Source organism: Oryza sativa, chromosome 2 (genome assembly GCF_034140825.1).
Source record: "Oryza sativa Japonica Group chromosome 2, ASM3414082v1".
NCBI lineage: Eukaryota > Viridiplantae > Streptophyta > Magnoliopsida > Poales > Poaceae > Oryza > Oryza sativa.
In genome coordinates, this window is record NC_089036.1 from 21867714 (window position 1) to 21881795 (window position 14082).

Here is a 14082-nt window from a genome sequence, read left to right on the forward strand (position 1 = left end):
ATTTATCTTGAAGTATGTGAATAGATAGCTCTTGCATGAGAGTCAACCCTCTTCATTTTTCAAATTCTCTTTCCTCCACGTAAGCTTATAGCCTACTATTATACTTGCTCTTATCATTTATCTCATTAAATATATTTATAGCTGACTTATAACCTACTATTATACTTGCTTTTATCATTTATCTTATTAAAATATGTTTATAGCTGGCTAATAGCGCTATTGTACCTGCTCTTACAGCAAACTGAACCACACCGATCGACAAGATCCTAGTGTCAGGCCATGACATTATGACAAGCAGCCAGCGCCGCCCCACTACCAAATACTTCGCTCTCTCATAACCTATTACCTCTCCCTCTACCCCACCACGCGCACCTTCGCTAGCTGCGCCCGGAAAGGTGGATGACGCACCTGTGGTGGCCGGGACAGGAGGATGCGGCAGCGGCAACTAGGCCTGGATCAGGTGGTGTTTGGTTGGAGGGACTTATGATAAGTCCCTTTTAGCCTCTAAACTACCAAACGGGAGGGACTTAAACAGACTAAAACAGCATAGGCTAAAAACCTATAGAAAAGCGATCCCAACCCTATCCTGTTGCTCTCGCTCTCACTTCACTCTCTCTCTCTCTCACTTCATTCTCTCTCCTGTACTACTCGACTACTCCGCTCTCCCCATCCGGCGCAAGGCGCAAGCTCACGCCGCTGCCAACGCCGCCGCGCGCGAGCTCCCGCGGCCGCCGCCGACGCCGCGAGCTCACGCGGCCTGCCACCTAAGCCGCGAGCTCACGCGGCCTGCCGCCTCCGTCGCGCTCGAGCTCCCACCGACGCCGTCGCGCGCGAGCTCCCGCAGCCGCCGCCTCCGCCGCCGTGCGCAAGCTCACGCCGCTACCCCACGCTAGCTGCCTCAGGCCATGGAGGATCTGGTGCGGGCTACCATTTTAGTACTATTTAGTCCCTTCAACCAAACAGGCTATGACTAAAAAGGACTAATGTTTTAGTCTTGGGGCTAAACTTTAGTCCTAGTCCTGGGACTAATGTATCCTTAGTTCCTAACTTTTTTTTCAAACTTACAACTTTTTCATCACATCGAAACTTTACTATACACACAAATTTCTAATCTTTCCATCACAACATTCCAATTTCAATCAAACTTTTAATTTTGATGTGAACTAAATAGAACATCCGCAGAGCAGTACTGGAGGAGGGTGGAGGAGATCGGAAGGCTCGGCAAGTGGCTGGCCACCGAGGACGAGCATGCATGGTAAGAGGCTAAGAGCATCAATGACGCTTCATGGCGACCAGAGATGAGGGTATCAGCGGCTGCCGTGCTCCTGGTTCTATTTGCCATTCATTTTGCCTCTAAGACTGATTCTCTGCAGTGCATGCTGGAATGCTGGGTGCTGCCGCAAACTTAATTCGTGTTATGGGAGACTCGGTCGGCCCACGACGGTGAATGGATTAATTAACCTCACGAAGCTAGTATCTAGATCAGCATCGACAGCTGGTGAGTCTTGGGAAGAAGAAAACGGCGGGTGGCGAGCTTCATCACCGCCTTCTCGGCCCTGTTCACTTTAATGTCATTTTAAACCTTATCAATTTCTGGCAATACCAAAATTTTAGTAAGGTTGGCAATATTATCAAATTTTGGTAAGATAGCTATTTTGGATGTGCTTACTTTGTTGCCAACGTACATGCTACTAAATTTTGGTCATTACTGTGTAGTTACCAAATTTCTGGTATATTTTCCAAAATTTGGTAAGAAACTAAACATATGTATATTCTTGTCAAATTTACTTAAAAAAATAGTATTGTTTAAAATGACATCAAAGTGAATAGAACCCTCGTTCACCATCACTCCATCAGCCGCAACGCGACGAACCAAGCGCAGGCAGAGTGGAATCGCTTCTCCGAGCCCTAGGAGAGTAGGAGCTGAGCAAGACGAGGGAGGCAGGGTTCAAGCGGAACAACACGTTCGCCTGGAGCCGATCGGGAAGCCGTTGGAAGAGTTATTTATCCACACGTCGACAATCCAGAGGTTTCAACAGGTCTCTAATTTGTTTTCTACGGAGGCTCCGATGAGGCGGGCAAGCGAGGAGACGGCGGACTCGTAGGTTTTGTGAGGGATCTGGACAAGGGCCGACATGGGCCTAGACGCCACGCGATTTGGAAATCGTGGGAAGAGAATCGGACGAAGAAAAAATAACAGGTACGACGTACACACGCGCGGTGAAAAAGGAAATCGGACAGAAAAATATGCTTATATGTGGGCAATGAGTTGGGCGACGTACGAAATTTATAGGCAAAAACACCTTGAAATTTTATATAATAGGTAAAGATTAAAAAAATAGAGATAGAGATACTAGAAAGGATGTCCATGCAATGCAACGGGGAAAATTTAAAATCAAAATAAACATCAAATAATTTGATCGAGGAAACAGCTAGGAAAGAAAACAATGACAAAACATTTTCAGATCAATAATTAAGGGCATGTTTGGGATGGAGGATTTCCAAAGAAAAATCAATAGAACTGAGGACCATAGTATATTTTTTTTTTCCTATAAGGCTGTTCGGAATGGAGGAATGGACCCTAGAATTTCTTTGGAAGCAACTTCTATGTTTCTGTATTCTATTAGTATTCTAGTACAAAACAAAAGAAAGGAATGGACCCTCGAATTCCTTTGAAAACAACTCCTGTGTTTCTGTATTCTATTATATTCTAGTACCAAACAAATGAAAGGAAAACAAATTAAAGTAAAGGGAAAATGAGGTCAATAAGTTTATAAAACCATAAACTGAAACTTATTGTCTTGTTAGTTTAAATAAAATTCTTGTATTCCAAACAACTCATCTACATAAAGTTTCCCATATTTTCTAATCTTCTGTTTTATACTTGTGCATTCATGTGTTTTGTTTTCCTATGGTATATATAATATATATGAATCACCAACTATGGTTGGGTACTATCAAACAATCCAAACAACGATCTAAACCACGACACAATCAAGAACACATTTTTTATCTGACGGTCTGACCTAACAAGAGTAACCTCAAGAACATGCGCTCGCTTCTGATCTTTCGTGTCCTCGTCTTTCTGCTTCTGCTCATTGGCCTTCCAGTGTCCCTCCACTGTACACCATGTCATCGTTAGCCTTCACATCGCAGGCCGAGGCTTCCACCGACCCGGCCATGTTTGCACGCCCGATCCCCTGCGTCGGCGTCGCTGCTCACCTCGATCACCACCCCCAACCCAGTCTCGGAGACGCCATGGGTACAGCCTCGAGGCTCGAGCTCAAACTGTTGACGGGCTGAGGCGACGGCTAGTGCGGGGCGACGCAGGGCTCTGAGCTGGAGTATTCCGTCCCCGAGGTTCGACTCGACTCAAACACTGCCGGCATGGCGGCATGGTGAAGAGCAGGGAACTTCACGAGGCACGACCGACCGGGCCGGGCTGCCGCGATTTGCTGCTGGCACACTGGCGCTACGGCAGCTGCTGATCAAAGCACCGGAGGGGAAAGAGAAGTACGCGCTGCGAGGGTGGCACTTGAGCCTGGAGATGCTCCAAGAATCTTGTCCCAGGAGGCCGATATATCGGAAGTGGATTTTTTTTCCCTCGAGGAGGGCATCCCCTCGTTGCTGTGTCTCTGTTGTTCAAAAAGTTATCAAAAAAAATTAAAAAAAATATCAAAATAGAACAATATATGATATATCTTTTTTGCAAACATGCGAATTAAAATTCAACTTACACAATTTGAAAAAAAAACAAATTTGACCGTGAATTACGTGTTCTATTCAAAGTAAAATTTATTGTTTTTGTTTCTACTTATATAAGTGGAATTTGAATTTGCATGTTTGTAAAGTGACATATCACATATTAATTTATCATACTAATTGTTTTCAAATTGTTTTTATGATTTTTTAAGCGACGTATAAAAATGAGGGGATATCCAATTGAGTTTTCCAGATATACGTGCAAGGCAGGGAGATTTTATTGGCGTGTTTGATTCAAGGGTAGCAAAGCTGTGGTTTGTGACCGGTCTGAACTGACGCAGATGCGATCCCGCGTTTCCTTCCTACTTCTGCACGGGTACGCCGTAATCTCGAATCGCTCTACGTGGGTCTGTGCTCTGGAGACATGGCCTCCTGTGCGCGCCCGGCCATAACGTTCTCCCAATCTGACGCGTGGGCGGTGGGCGCGTGCACAAGTGGGACACTCGATCGGACACCGGACGAAAGGGCTGTTTAGTTGGGTACCAACATTTGCTAAAGTTGTGGCAATTAAGTTTGACCAATTAAGTCTAGTATTTAGTTCATGCCACAAGTGAGTTATGCCATAATTTTTTAGCAAGCTGACCCACTTGTCATTGGGTGGTTTTTTTGCCATAGCTTGTCATAATTGTGGCCAACAAATTTTTAGTCATATAATGTGTGGCATGCCACACTTTGCCAAATATTTTGTGGTAAGCTATGGAAGTCATCCAAATAGCCCCGAAGAGAGCCATGTGACGAAAGGAAATAGACTAGCTAAATTCCCGCACATTGCATCGGATAAATAAAAATTTAATTATACATATACAAGAAATATCATATTATTTCAATTGGCACGACAGCTACGTTGAGCTCAATACCGACTTATATTTCTACCGAAGTGGTTTTATTATTGATAATCAATGTATTTTTATTAATAGTCATATTTAAATTGTGTAGATGAATTAATGGTAGTTAATGCAGTCATGACTGGACACAACGAAGAACAAGAAGCATTAAGGCCGTGTTTAGTTCTTGGCCAAATTTTTTTTATATGTATGGATAAATATTTGAAATATTAAACGTAGACTAATAACAAAATAAATTATAGATTCTGTCTGTAAACTGCGAGACAAATTTATTAAGCATAATTAATCCGTTATTAGCAAATGTTTACTGTAGCATCACATTATCAAATCATGGCGCAATTAGACTCAAAAGATTCATCTCGTAATTTACATGCAAACTGTATAATTGGTTTTTCTCGTTCATATTTAATGCTCCATGCATGTGTCTAAATATTTGATGTGATATTTTTAGCTAAAAGTTTTTAGGATCTAAACACACCCTAATTCATCTAGCCCAATAGGCCCGGGTGCGAAGTAAACCCTAGACTACCATGGAGGCCACACGAAGTGACAAGTCAAACATGTAGCTACCACTCTCATCCCATCCACACCTCTTGGTTGATGTGGCGCTCCCATGTCTTGCTTTTTTGAGGTCATCGTTCGTGTTGGCGCCCAATACCCACCGCCGCAGCGGGGCCGCGTCGTAGCCAGCCGCCACTCGATGCCTCCTCTACTCCAGTGCCAACAACAGGGCTGCAACGTCCACCACCAGCCGCCGCTACTACTCCAAGCCAGTGACAATGATGTCGTCTCCTTCCCTACTCCAGCCTCCACTCCTGATGCTCGTGGGCACTACCTCCTCCTTTTGTAGGCGCCCGTGCCATTTCCTCCTTTCTCAAAGAAGGCGTAGGTCAGCGGTGGATCTGTATTTTTTTAAAAAAAATTTCTCTTACTTATGTGGTTTTTTTTGGGGGTTGTTTATTTATATGATGCCTGATTTTTGAATTGATGTCACTATATTTAATTCGATTGTTCTAATTTTGTTGTCAACATTTTTTATTTCAATGTGTTGTTAACTACTATTCCCTCCATCCCATAATATAAGACGCGCGCGTATTTCAAGATTCAACATTTAACCAACATTTAGTACAATATGAAATAAAATTTATTTGTTAAAAAATATACCATTAGATTGGCATTTAAATTTACTTTCATATGGATATAATTTTGTTGCTAAAAATCTTATAGTATATGAGAGCAGGAGCGACAGGTGGGAATGGCCGTGGTAGGGAGGGCCGTAGGTGTGGATCCTACGATAGGGAACTCGGCGGTGTGATGCTCGACGACAACATCGATGACAAAAACGGCGGCATGCAGGTGGAAGGGTGGGAGAGGCCAGCGGTGGGAATGCCGGAAGGTGCGGATCTGGTGACAGGGAGCTCAATAACGGCAAATCTGGCGGCTTGGGGCTCGGTAACGGTAGCAACGACGATGACTGTGGCATGTGGGTGGAAGGGTGGAAGAGGCTGGCGGTGGGGAGGGCGACGGGTGTGGATCCATTGATGGGGAGCTCAACGTGGGGTTCGGTGGTGGACGATCCGACGGGGGACGGCAGGGAAGGGCTCAGACTTGGATGGCGGTGGATGAGGGCTCGGGCTCCAGCGACGGTGGCGGCAGCGGCAACGATGGGAGGGGTGGATCCGGTGCCCCTCCCTCTCCAGCGCGGATGTTGCTCCCCACGCGCACAACGACGACGGCGATGATGAGGACGACGACGATGAGTGTTTTAGGTTTAGGGTTTGGGGAATCGATTTTCAGAATTTATTTTTGTGATTTTTCATTTTCATGGTCAGATAACTTAAGCGTCCATATGCGAAAATCGGATTTTCGCATGTGATTGCTCTACTCATATGAAAAATCCGATTTTTGCATACCTTTCTTTTCTTTCATGCAGGCTTCCCAACCGCTTGCAAAAATGGAGTTTGGCTGTATGAAAAATCGATTTTGTAGTAGTGTATATAAAAATTAAAAGTAGGAATCTTGGAAACAAAATCGGATTAAGACCGTGATCAATTACTAATATTTCTGTTTGATTGATTACATTAGATTTCTTACGTGGTAGTCTTTGGACTTTGGAGACATACTCACGTACGGAAGTTTGGTAGAATACATTAGTACTCCCTCCATCCCATAATATAAGGGATTTTGAGTTTTTACTTGCACTGTTTGATCACTCATCTTATTTAAAAAATTTTGGAGTTATTATTTATTTTCTTGTGACTTACTTTATTATCCAAAGTACTTTAAGTACAACTTTTCATTTTTATATTTACACAAATATTTTAAATAAGACGAGTGATCAAACAATATAAATAAAAACTTAAAATCCTTATATTATGAGCGGGGGGAGTAGTATATTTCTTACTAGCTTGGAGATAACACAAGTCTTTGGACCCTGGAAACTTGGAGACACACTAGTCTGGTAGAATCAGGCTACACATACACAAAGCACATCGGATTCCGTGAGCGATACGAACGACGAGTCGACGACACGTCCTAAAGCAATGACGAACGAAGCAAAGATGTGACTATTGGAAAATAGTAATTTTTTAGTTAGTTATATATTATTATTATTATTATTATTATTAAGATAAGATAGGTAAAGATAGTAGAGATATTGAAGCACCACTAGTTCATATATGAATTTTAAAAATCGATTGTCGTACGTTTGAGTTGCTTCATATCCCCCTGATTTTCGCATAAAGTGAGCAGACAGGCGTATCGAATCTTAATCTTCACTACTGCAAACATTATTTCGTTAGCGACTGAATCACACAAATTCGTGGAAACAAATTTGAGAACTTTGTGACCACATGAAAAGTAATATACATGCAACTAAAAGCTAGTCCCTCTATTTTATATTATAAGTCGTTTTAATTTTTTTTCTAATTAAATTTCTTTTGGCTTTGATAAGTTTATGAAAAATTTAACAACATCTACACTACCAAACTAGTTTCATTAAATATAACATTAAGTATATTCTAATAATATATTTCTTTTGAGTTAAAAACTTTGCTATATTTTTCTATAAACTTAGTTAAACTTTTCTAAGTTAAATTAAAATTTTACTTAAAAAAGTGATTTAATAATATAATGAAATGGAGGGAGTAGTAGCAAACGAGGAACTAGGAATCTAGGAGAAACAGAGAGAAAGCGGATCCTCTCCGTTGTCCATTATCATTCTTCTAAAATCTTTCTTCTTCCTCCGTTCCTTGCTCCCTTCGTTGCATAGCTTCATGGCCGGCTGCCATTGTCGGCTTGCAGCAAACTTCAATCGCATCATGGCCGATGCAGAAAACGGAAAGGGGCTCGCTGCAGGGCAATCTTTCGGCCTCGTGACCCACGTCCCTACACCGGCCTCCACCTTATTGGCCTCCGAATCGAGCGGTGTGACTGCGTGAACAGAGATCATCCATCTCATATCCACGGAACGATAGCCGTCCACGCGAGTAGAGTTTGCTGATGACATGGGGAGACGATACCAGGTGCGTCGTCAAAATGTCAGCTTGTTAAGTATTCCCACCGTTTCACAATCTAAGTCATTCTAGTATTTCCCACATTTATATTGATGTTAATGAATCTAGACATATATATTTATTTAGATTCATTAACATCAATATGAATATGAGAAATGCTAGAATAACTTATATTGTGAAACGGAGGAAGTACCGATGAGAGTCCATCAAATGGAATAAATGCCCATACGGGAGAAAGTGATGTTCAAATTCGGTGGTCTTATACCCTGGGTAAGATCGTGCAAAGGGAGAAGCTTCAACAATAATGGGATACAATTTTTCTTGTTGCAACAGCAATCTGCCTAAGACAGAAGCTGTAGCCTTAAAAGAAAATTTTCAACATGCCTACACCTTTTGAGCGGCAGAAATTGCGTGCTTTGTTGGCCAAGAGTGACAGCCATGGCGGCCAGCCGTGAAGCTACACAGAAACAGGGCCAAGGAAACAGAGGAAGAAGAAAGGAATTGGAAGGACGATTTTGGATCGTCGGATGATAACGAACGGCGGATAGAGCAGAACTGTACGTCTGTGACTTTACAACCCAAAGTCAGAGGATCTAGATCAGTGTAGAAAAAAGTTGCCACATAAGTGAGAAATTGGGAAAAGAAAAGGAAAGAACATTCATTTGAGTCCGTAGTTGCGCTTTCAAACCCATCACCCTTCTGCTTAAGATCTGAAAGCTACAAAAGAAGTTGTGCTTGAAATACAAGTCAAATAAATTATGCAACACAACTATAATTCTGACAGCTACGTGACATAAACATCAAAATATTACATTATAAAAACTTGGTGACATGGTATGGCCAAACATGGAGGACCTATCTGACACATGAAATGGTAGATTTGACAAAGGTACCACTTCAACTAAACAACACTCTCGCTCGGGCAGCAAAGGGATAATAAGTTAGGCTCTCCTCATACAACATAGGAACCACAGGCATAACCTTTGGGCTCACACTATTTAGTGCCTTCACATATTGGTGTCTGGAGGACAACAGATTCTTCCCTGATGAGGCACTTGGAGGTGTAGCAAAGTTCTCACATGGAGCCATAGATAGTTTCCACGGAGAAAACTTCCTAGGAACATCTTCGCATCTGGTAATGTGGCACTTAAGATGACCTCCAGTGCGCTGTTGCTGCACTTTAGGTGTGGCAAGTGACACCTGATCAAGTGCAAGCAAGTTTTCAATTGTTTGATCAAATGGATTATATAAACCAAGCTTCCTCCCAGTATTCAGCAGAATCCTTCCATCTGTAAGGTCAACTGCCATAGGCACTACAACATTCGTTGCAAGTGAGTAATCTGGCCAGAATTTTAAATTGATTGTGTATGCTCTAGTCCATAGACCATGATCCCACTTCCATATATCTAACTCATCTGCAACTGAATTTGAAAGAACAGCACACAACTTTCCTAGAAGCTCCACCACAAATGCATGGCAGCGACTTCTGGGGTCCCACATTGCAATGCTTGAAGGGCAAGGGATGACTTCAAATATCTTAGCGGCAATGTCAAAAGACACAATGGCTCGTTCATAACTCTGACCCAACCTTGGTTCGCTCATCCAGTACAGCACTCCATCCACAGAGACAGGTGGCATGTCATTCACAGGCAGAGGTGGCTGCGGGAGTTGCTCGAAGTATCCAGAACCACAGCTCCATAGAGAACATGTTAAAGAATACTCACGAGAGTTGTAGTCTTTCCGGTCATAGAAAATCCCCACAACAACATGATCCTGAATCACCTGGCTGAACCCCAAACCAACATTCTTATTGCCAACTGCAAAAGGATTGTCTTCTTGTTCACGGCAACCCGTAGGCATTTTCCATGGTTGGTGCTGATGCCACTCTCTGTTCCAGTAGACCCTGTGGTAACCTGTACACGGGTTGAACAGATAGTCCTCCTCCACGAAGCTCATCAAATTCAATCCACGGCAAGGCTTGGAGCAAACCACCTTTGTGTCAAGAAACAGTGTGCCTTGATTGGATGCCTCTTGAAGCCATTTACTTAAGGGAACAAAGTTGAAAAGTGATTTTCCAGAGCCCTTACCCACAAGCATGATTTTTGGCCTCTTGTCCATGTTCTTGTGTGCAAAGTATGCACGGATAAATCTTTCACTCTTTATCAGCCCAAGCCATTGCTTACAGACTGGTTTGAACTTCAAGACTGATTCAGCCGGGAGTCGGAGTAGGATCTCCTTAGTAGCCTTAGACAAGGGAGTTGCGAAGGCAATCTCTTCCCTTGTTTTATGCACTGGGGTAAGGCATTCTTTAAATAAACTGAATCTAATATCAGATTTCTCATTTTGATAGGATGTGCAGGTCTCCGAGATTGAGGTAATGGTTTCCAGAGTTCTAGAAACAGGATCATAGGAACAAACTTTGTGCTTGGATGTGGCGATGATTATCTTCGTACCTGATCTGCAACTACCAGCGGAACCGATAACTTTCACTATCTGTGGCTCAAGTAAATCCCTAGGCAACTGCCCTGTTAAATCAATTCGATGATCCAAAGACCAATCACCAGAGTTATAGTCCTTAAGCTTCCAAATTTCCAACTTGCAAACAGCAGTTGACCTATCACGAAGGTCTCGGACCATACACAGATTACCATCAAGCTCCACCAAATGCACTCCAGATGCCACAAAGGGTGGTGATCGGATCCATCTGAAGGTTTCATCAGTGAGAGAAAATGATAAAATAGAAGCTCTTGGTAGTTTAACGTGATGCAATGGGTTGATCAACCAGTGCAGATATCCATTGAAGAAAAGTGGCTGCAGTTTGTTCATCACCGCATTGGAAATAGCAGAACGAGCAAAACTGTAGAACCGGAAAGGTACTCCACCAGCGGCAGGCCTCCAAATATCCCCTTCATCGCCCCCAAGTGTGTATATCTCACACTTCAAAAATTCCTTCTCAAGCAAGTTCCCTTCAAAAAGCCTCACTACCTTGTACTTCTTCGTCCGGGCATCGCACCCAAGACCAGCAGTGGCAAAAGCCACATCTCGGAAAGGCGGCAACCGTGTGACTGCCCGTGTGGTTGCATTCATAACATAGTAAGCTGGGGCAATACCATCATACAGGAGGGAGAGACCATGGCATGGTGCGGGTGTCACCTCCACATAGTTTCCGCGAACATCATCAAGCGTGAGCAGCAGGTCATCGGTGGGCTTCGATGGTGAGCACTTGTACACCGCGGTGGAGTTGAAATTTGCCGTAGGTGAGACGAATAGCAGCTTAGGAGCTGACGACATCTCCTCGGCTCTCGCTGCGTAGAGTTGACCAAATTCCTCGGAAGACAGCATTGCGTCCCAGGAGCGGCAGGCAGCCCGGAAGCGAAGGATGGATTTGACGGGCAACCGCAGGCACACCTCCGTCAGCAACTCGTCAGGTAGCATCGCGGCCGCATGACGGGATGGTACAGATTTCCTCCTCCTCCTCTTGCTTCCCGGGGCCAACGTAGCCGTCTCCGGCAGCACGGACCTCTTCCTCTTGCTGTCTTGCTGCATCATGTTGCCTTCAAACTTGACGACCCTGGGTCTGCGGCGGTCGACGGTGGTGGGGCATATATAGCACCGGGTTCCCCCCGGCTCCGATCCGAATCGGACTGTTGCGTCTATTTCCGTCTCGGCTTCTGCGGGAGAGGGGCCAAACCGCCTTGGGGAGGCCGTGCCCCGAAGCGAAGCAACGCTCCCCTCGCCGTCGTCGAGCCGCCGCCCCGACGAGGAGGATAGATGGAGGGGGGTGGCGCTACCGGCCGGAAGGGGGAGGGAGTCGCCCCTCGATCCGAGTCGGACGGCGCTCGCCGGCCACGCCGCCTCCCGATCCGTGCCGGTGGGGGTGGGAGGAGAGGAGGGATGGTGCACCGCCTTGCGCCGTCGTCGGAGAGGACAGAGAGGAGGGGGAGTCGCCGCCGTGGGATCCGAGGTCGTGCTGTACAGCCAGATCCGCGCCGCTGGTCGTCGGAGCAAAGGAGGGGTGGTCGCAGCCGTGGGAGAGGACGGAGATGTGTGGTTCGCCGCCGTGGGAATCTGGGAGCCGAGTGAAGGGAGAGAGAGCCGGGGGGGGGGGGGGGGGGGGGGGGGGGGGGGGGAGGAGGGGGTTCCTGCCGTTGCACTCATCCATGCCACACATTTTTTAACAACGGCTGTATGGAGTGACCCCACCACAGTGATTAATTAGGGGCATCTAATCAATAGAATTAGTTGTTTCTCTCCTGGAAAAAAATCACCGATAGAATTAGTTATTTCTCTCCTGGAAAAATTCAACGAATACGCCGTGGTTAAGCATGTGAAAACATTAGCAAAAGCTTTAATAAATCACTAGTAAACATGCACGTGCAACGCACGTTTCCCACATCATATCACACTAATCATGTTCAATCACCCAAAGATTATAGCATCTTTCCACATTATATATTACACTGAACATGCAAACAAACTAAGTTCAAGAATTACATATATTGTAGTGTAAATTGCAATATCTTAATAACTCTTTTGTAGACACTTTTTATATAAAAAAAATGCAAAGCAGAGAACGATATGAAATGTACAATGTTGTCACAGCTTTGATATACACTAAGCTCAACTCTATCTATAGCATCTAATCATGCACTTACATCCCACCACTGATGTAAATCACATGCGAGACACACACAAGCAACTTAAAGTAAGCAAACTAACACAACGATCTAAAACAACGACTTAACAAGTCACTCTAATTCTTCCGAGCATCGGAGGTCGATTGAAGGTTCTTTCGGCTCGTCTTCATCATCTTGAGTTGCTACCCACTCAATCTTGGAATGGTTGCGTTTGGATTCTTCTTCTTCATCATCACTTATGATGATGACCGGAGGATCTGCTTGAGTTAGGGCAACTTCTTTCTCCACCACACGAACCTTTGGCGCCAATTGATAGCGAGGGACAAATAGAGCTCTCTTCCTTGCGGTAAGACGAATTCTGGCCTTCTGCGGTGGCGCTTCTCCCTTCAATGCGGCTAGTTCCTTCTCCAAACGATCCACTTTGTCTTCTAGCTTGCAAATCTTACCACGATTCCGGTCTTCACGATCTTGAGCTGCCAACACAATCTCCGCACGACTTTCATCCATAGCCCACAGCATCTCAACCAAATGCCTTGTGGTAGCATCATTCTCAATTCCTTCAGTCTCAAGGTAACTGCCACGGTCACTTCCCTGGGGTTGACGAGGATGATAGCGATACTCAGTATCGGCCAACTGATCACTATAACGATCGCGGAGCTCTCCTATGGCGATCCTTGCCACCTCCTGACTTGCATGGATGTAGTTTCTTCCTCCAGCTTCGAACATCACTGAGGGGATATCTTCACTATTACTGTTCAAGGTGACTTTGACTCGGCACTTCTCTTCATGACGATCATGAGGAATCTGGGCATAAAAAGGGGCAGTCCCGAATCCAATGACAAAGGACATTGTACGCAACTCCTGGACAAAACCCTCAACACCAAACAAGTACTCAGGCTTGTAGCGCGGCATCTAAAGACAAGTGAAAGGAGGGAGTTAAGACATTTATCCAATTAATAGCACAAGTTTTGGGATTAATTTGAATAAAGTTTAGAAGATCAAGGTAAAAGGTAATTAAATAAAGTAAACCAAACTTGCAAGATAAGTTGAAACAGTTGGAAACAAGGCCACAAGTTTTGTACTTTTGAACAACAGGTTTTAAAAGAAATAAAAGAAAGTTATAAAATCATCATGCTAAATTTATTTTATTGCAGCAAGATTAAATAAAACAATATTGTAAAACTTTTGCTGGTAAAATGAGCCATTAGTACAGTAATAGATGTACAGTACTAATAACACTGGAATAAATTTTTAATGAGAACCATTAAAAGAGATTAAGAAGTGCATGTGCCATTAGTTTGGTTTAATTAAAAGAGAAAGGGA

General features: G+C 44.1%; 1 protein-coding gene and 1 long non-coding RNA gene across 3 annotated transcripts; one reads left to right on the forward strand and one right to left on the reverse strand.

Annotated features, from left to right (window-relative positions):
- Positions 1-641: 641 nt before the first annotated feature.
- On the forward strand, positions 642-1766 carry LOC112937887 (uncharacterized). Of its 2 annotated transcripts, none has more exons than XR_010739110.1 (3): positions 642-917; positions 1172-1255; positions 1374-1766. It is a non-coding gene; the product is annotated as an uncharacterized lncRNA (long non-coding RNA). The 2 variants fall into 2 exon arrangements; XR_010739111.1 differs by having other exon boundaries at positions 1183-1255.
- Positions 1767-8796: 7030 nt separating this feature from the next.
- Positions 8797-12219, reverse strand: LOC4329691 (uncharacterized). The gene has a single exon (XM_015771955.3). It carries the CDS (start codon positions 11669-11671, stop codon positions 9020-9022), a length of 2652 nt encoding a protein of 883 aa, XP_015627441.1. The 5' UTR covers positions 11672-12219; the 3' UTR covers positions 8797-9019.
- Between the last annotated feature and the right edge of the window lie 1863 nt (positions 12220-14082).

Excerpts from the sequence above, each read along its gene's own strand:
- LOC4329691 (XM_015771955.3), bottom strand. The coding sequence starts at position 11,671 with ATGATGCAGCAAGACAGCAAGAGGAAGAGGTCCGTGCTGCCGGAGACG.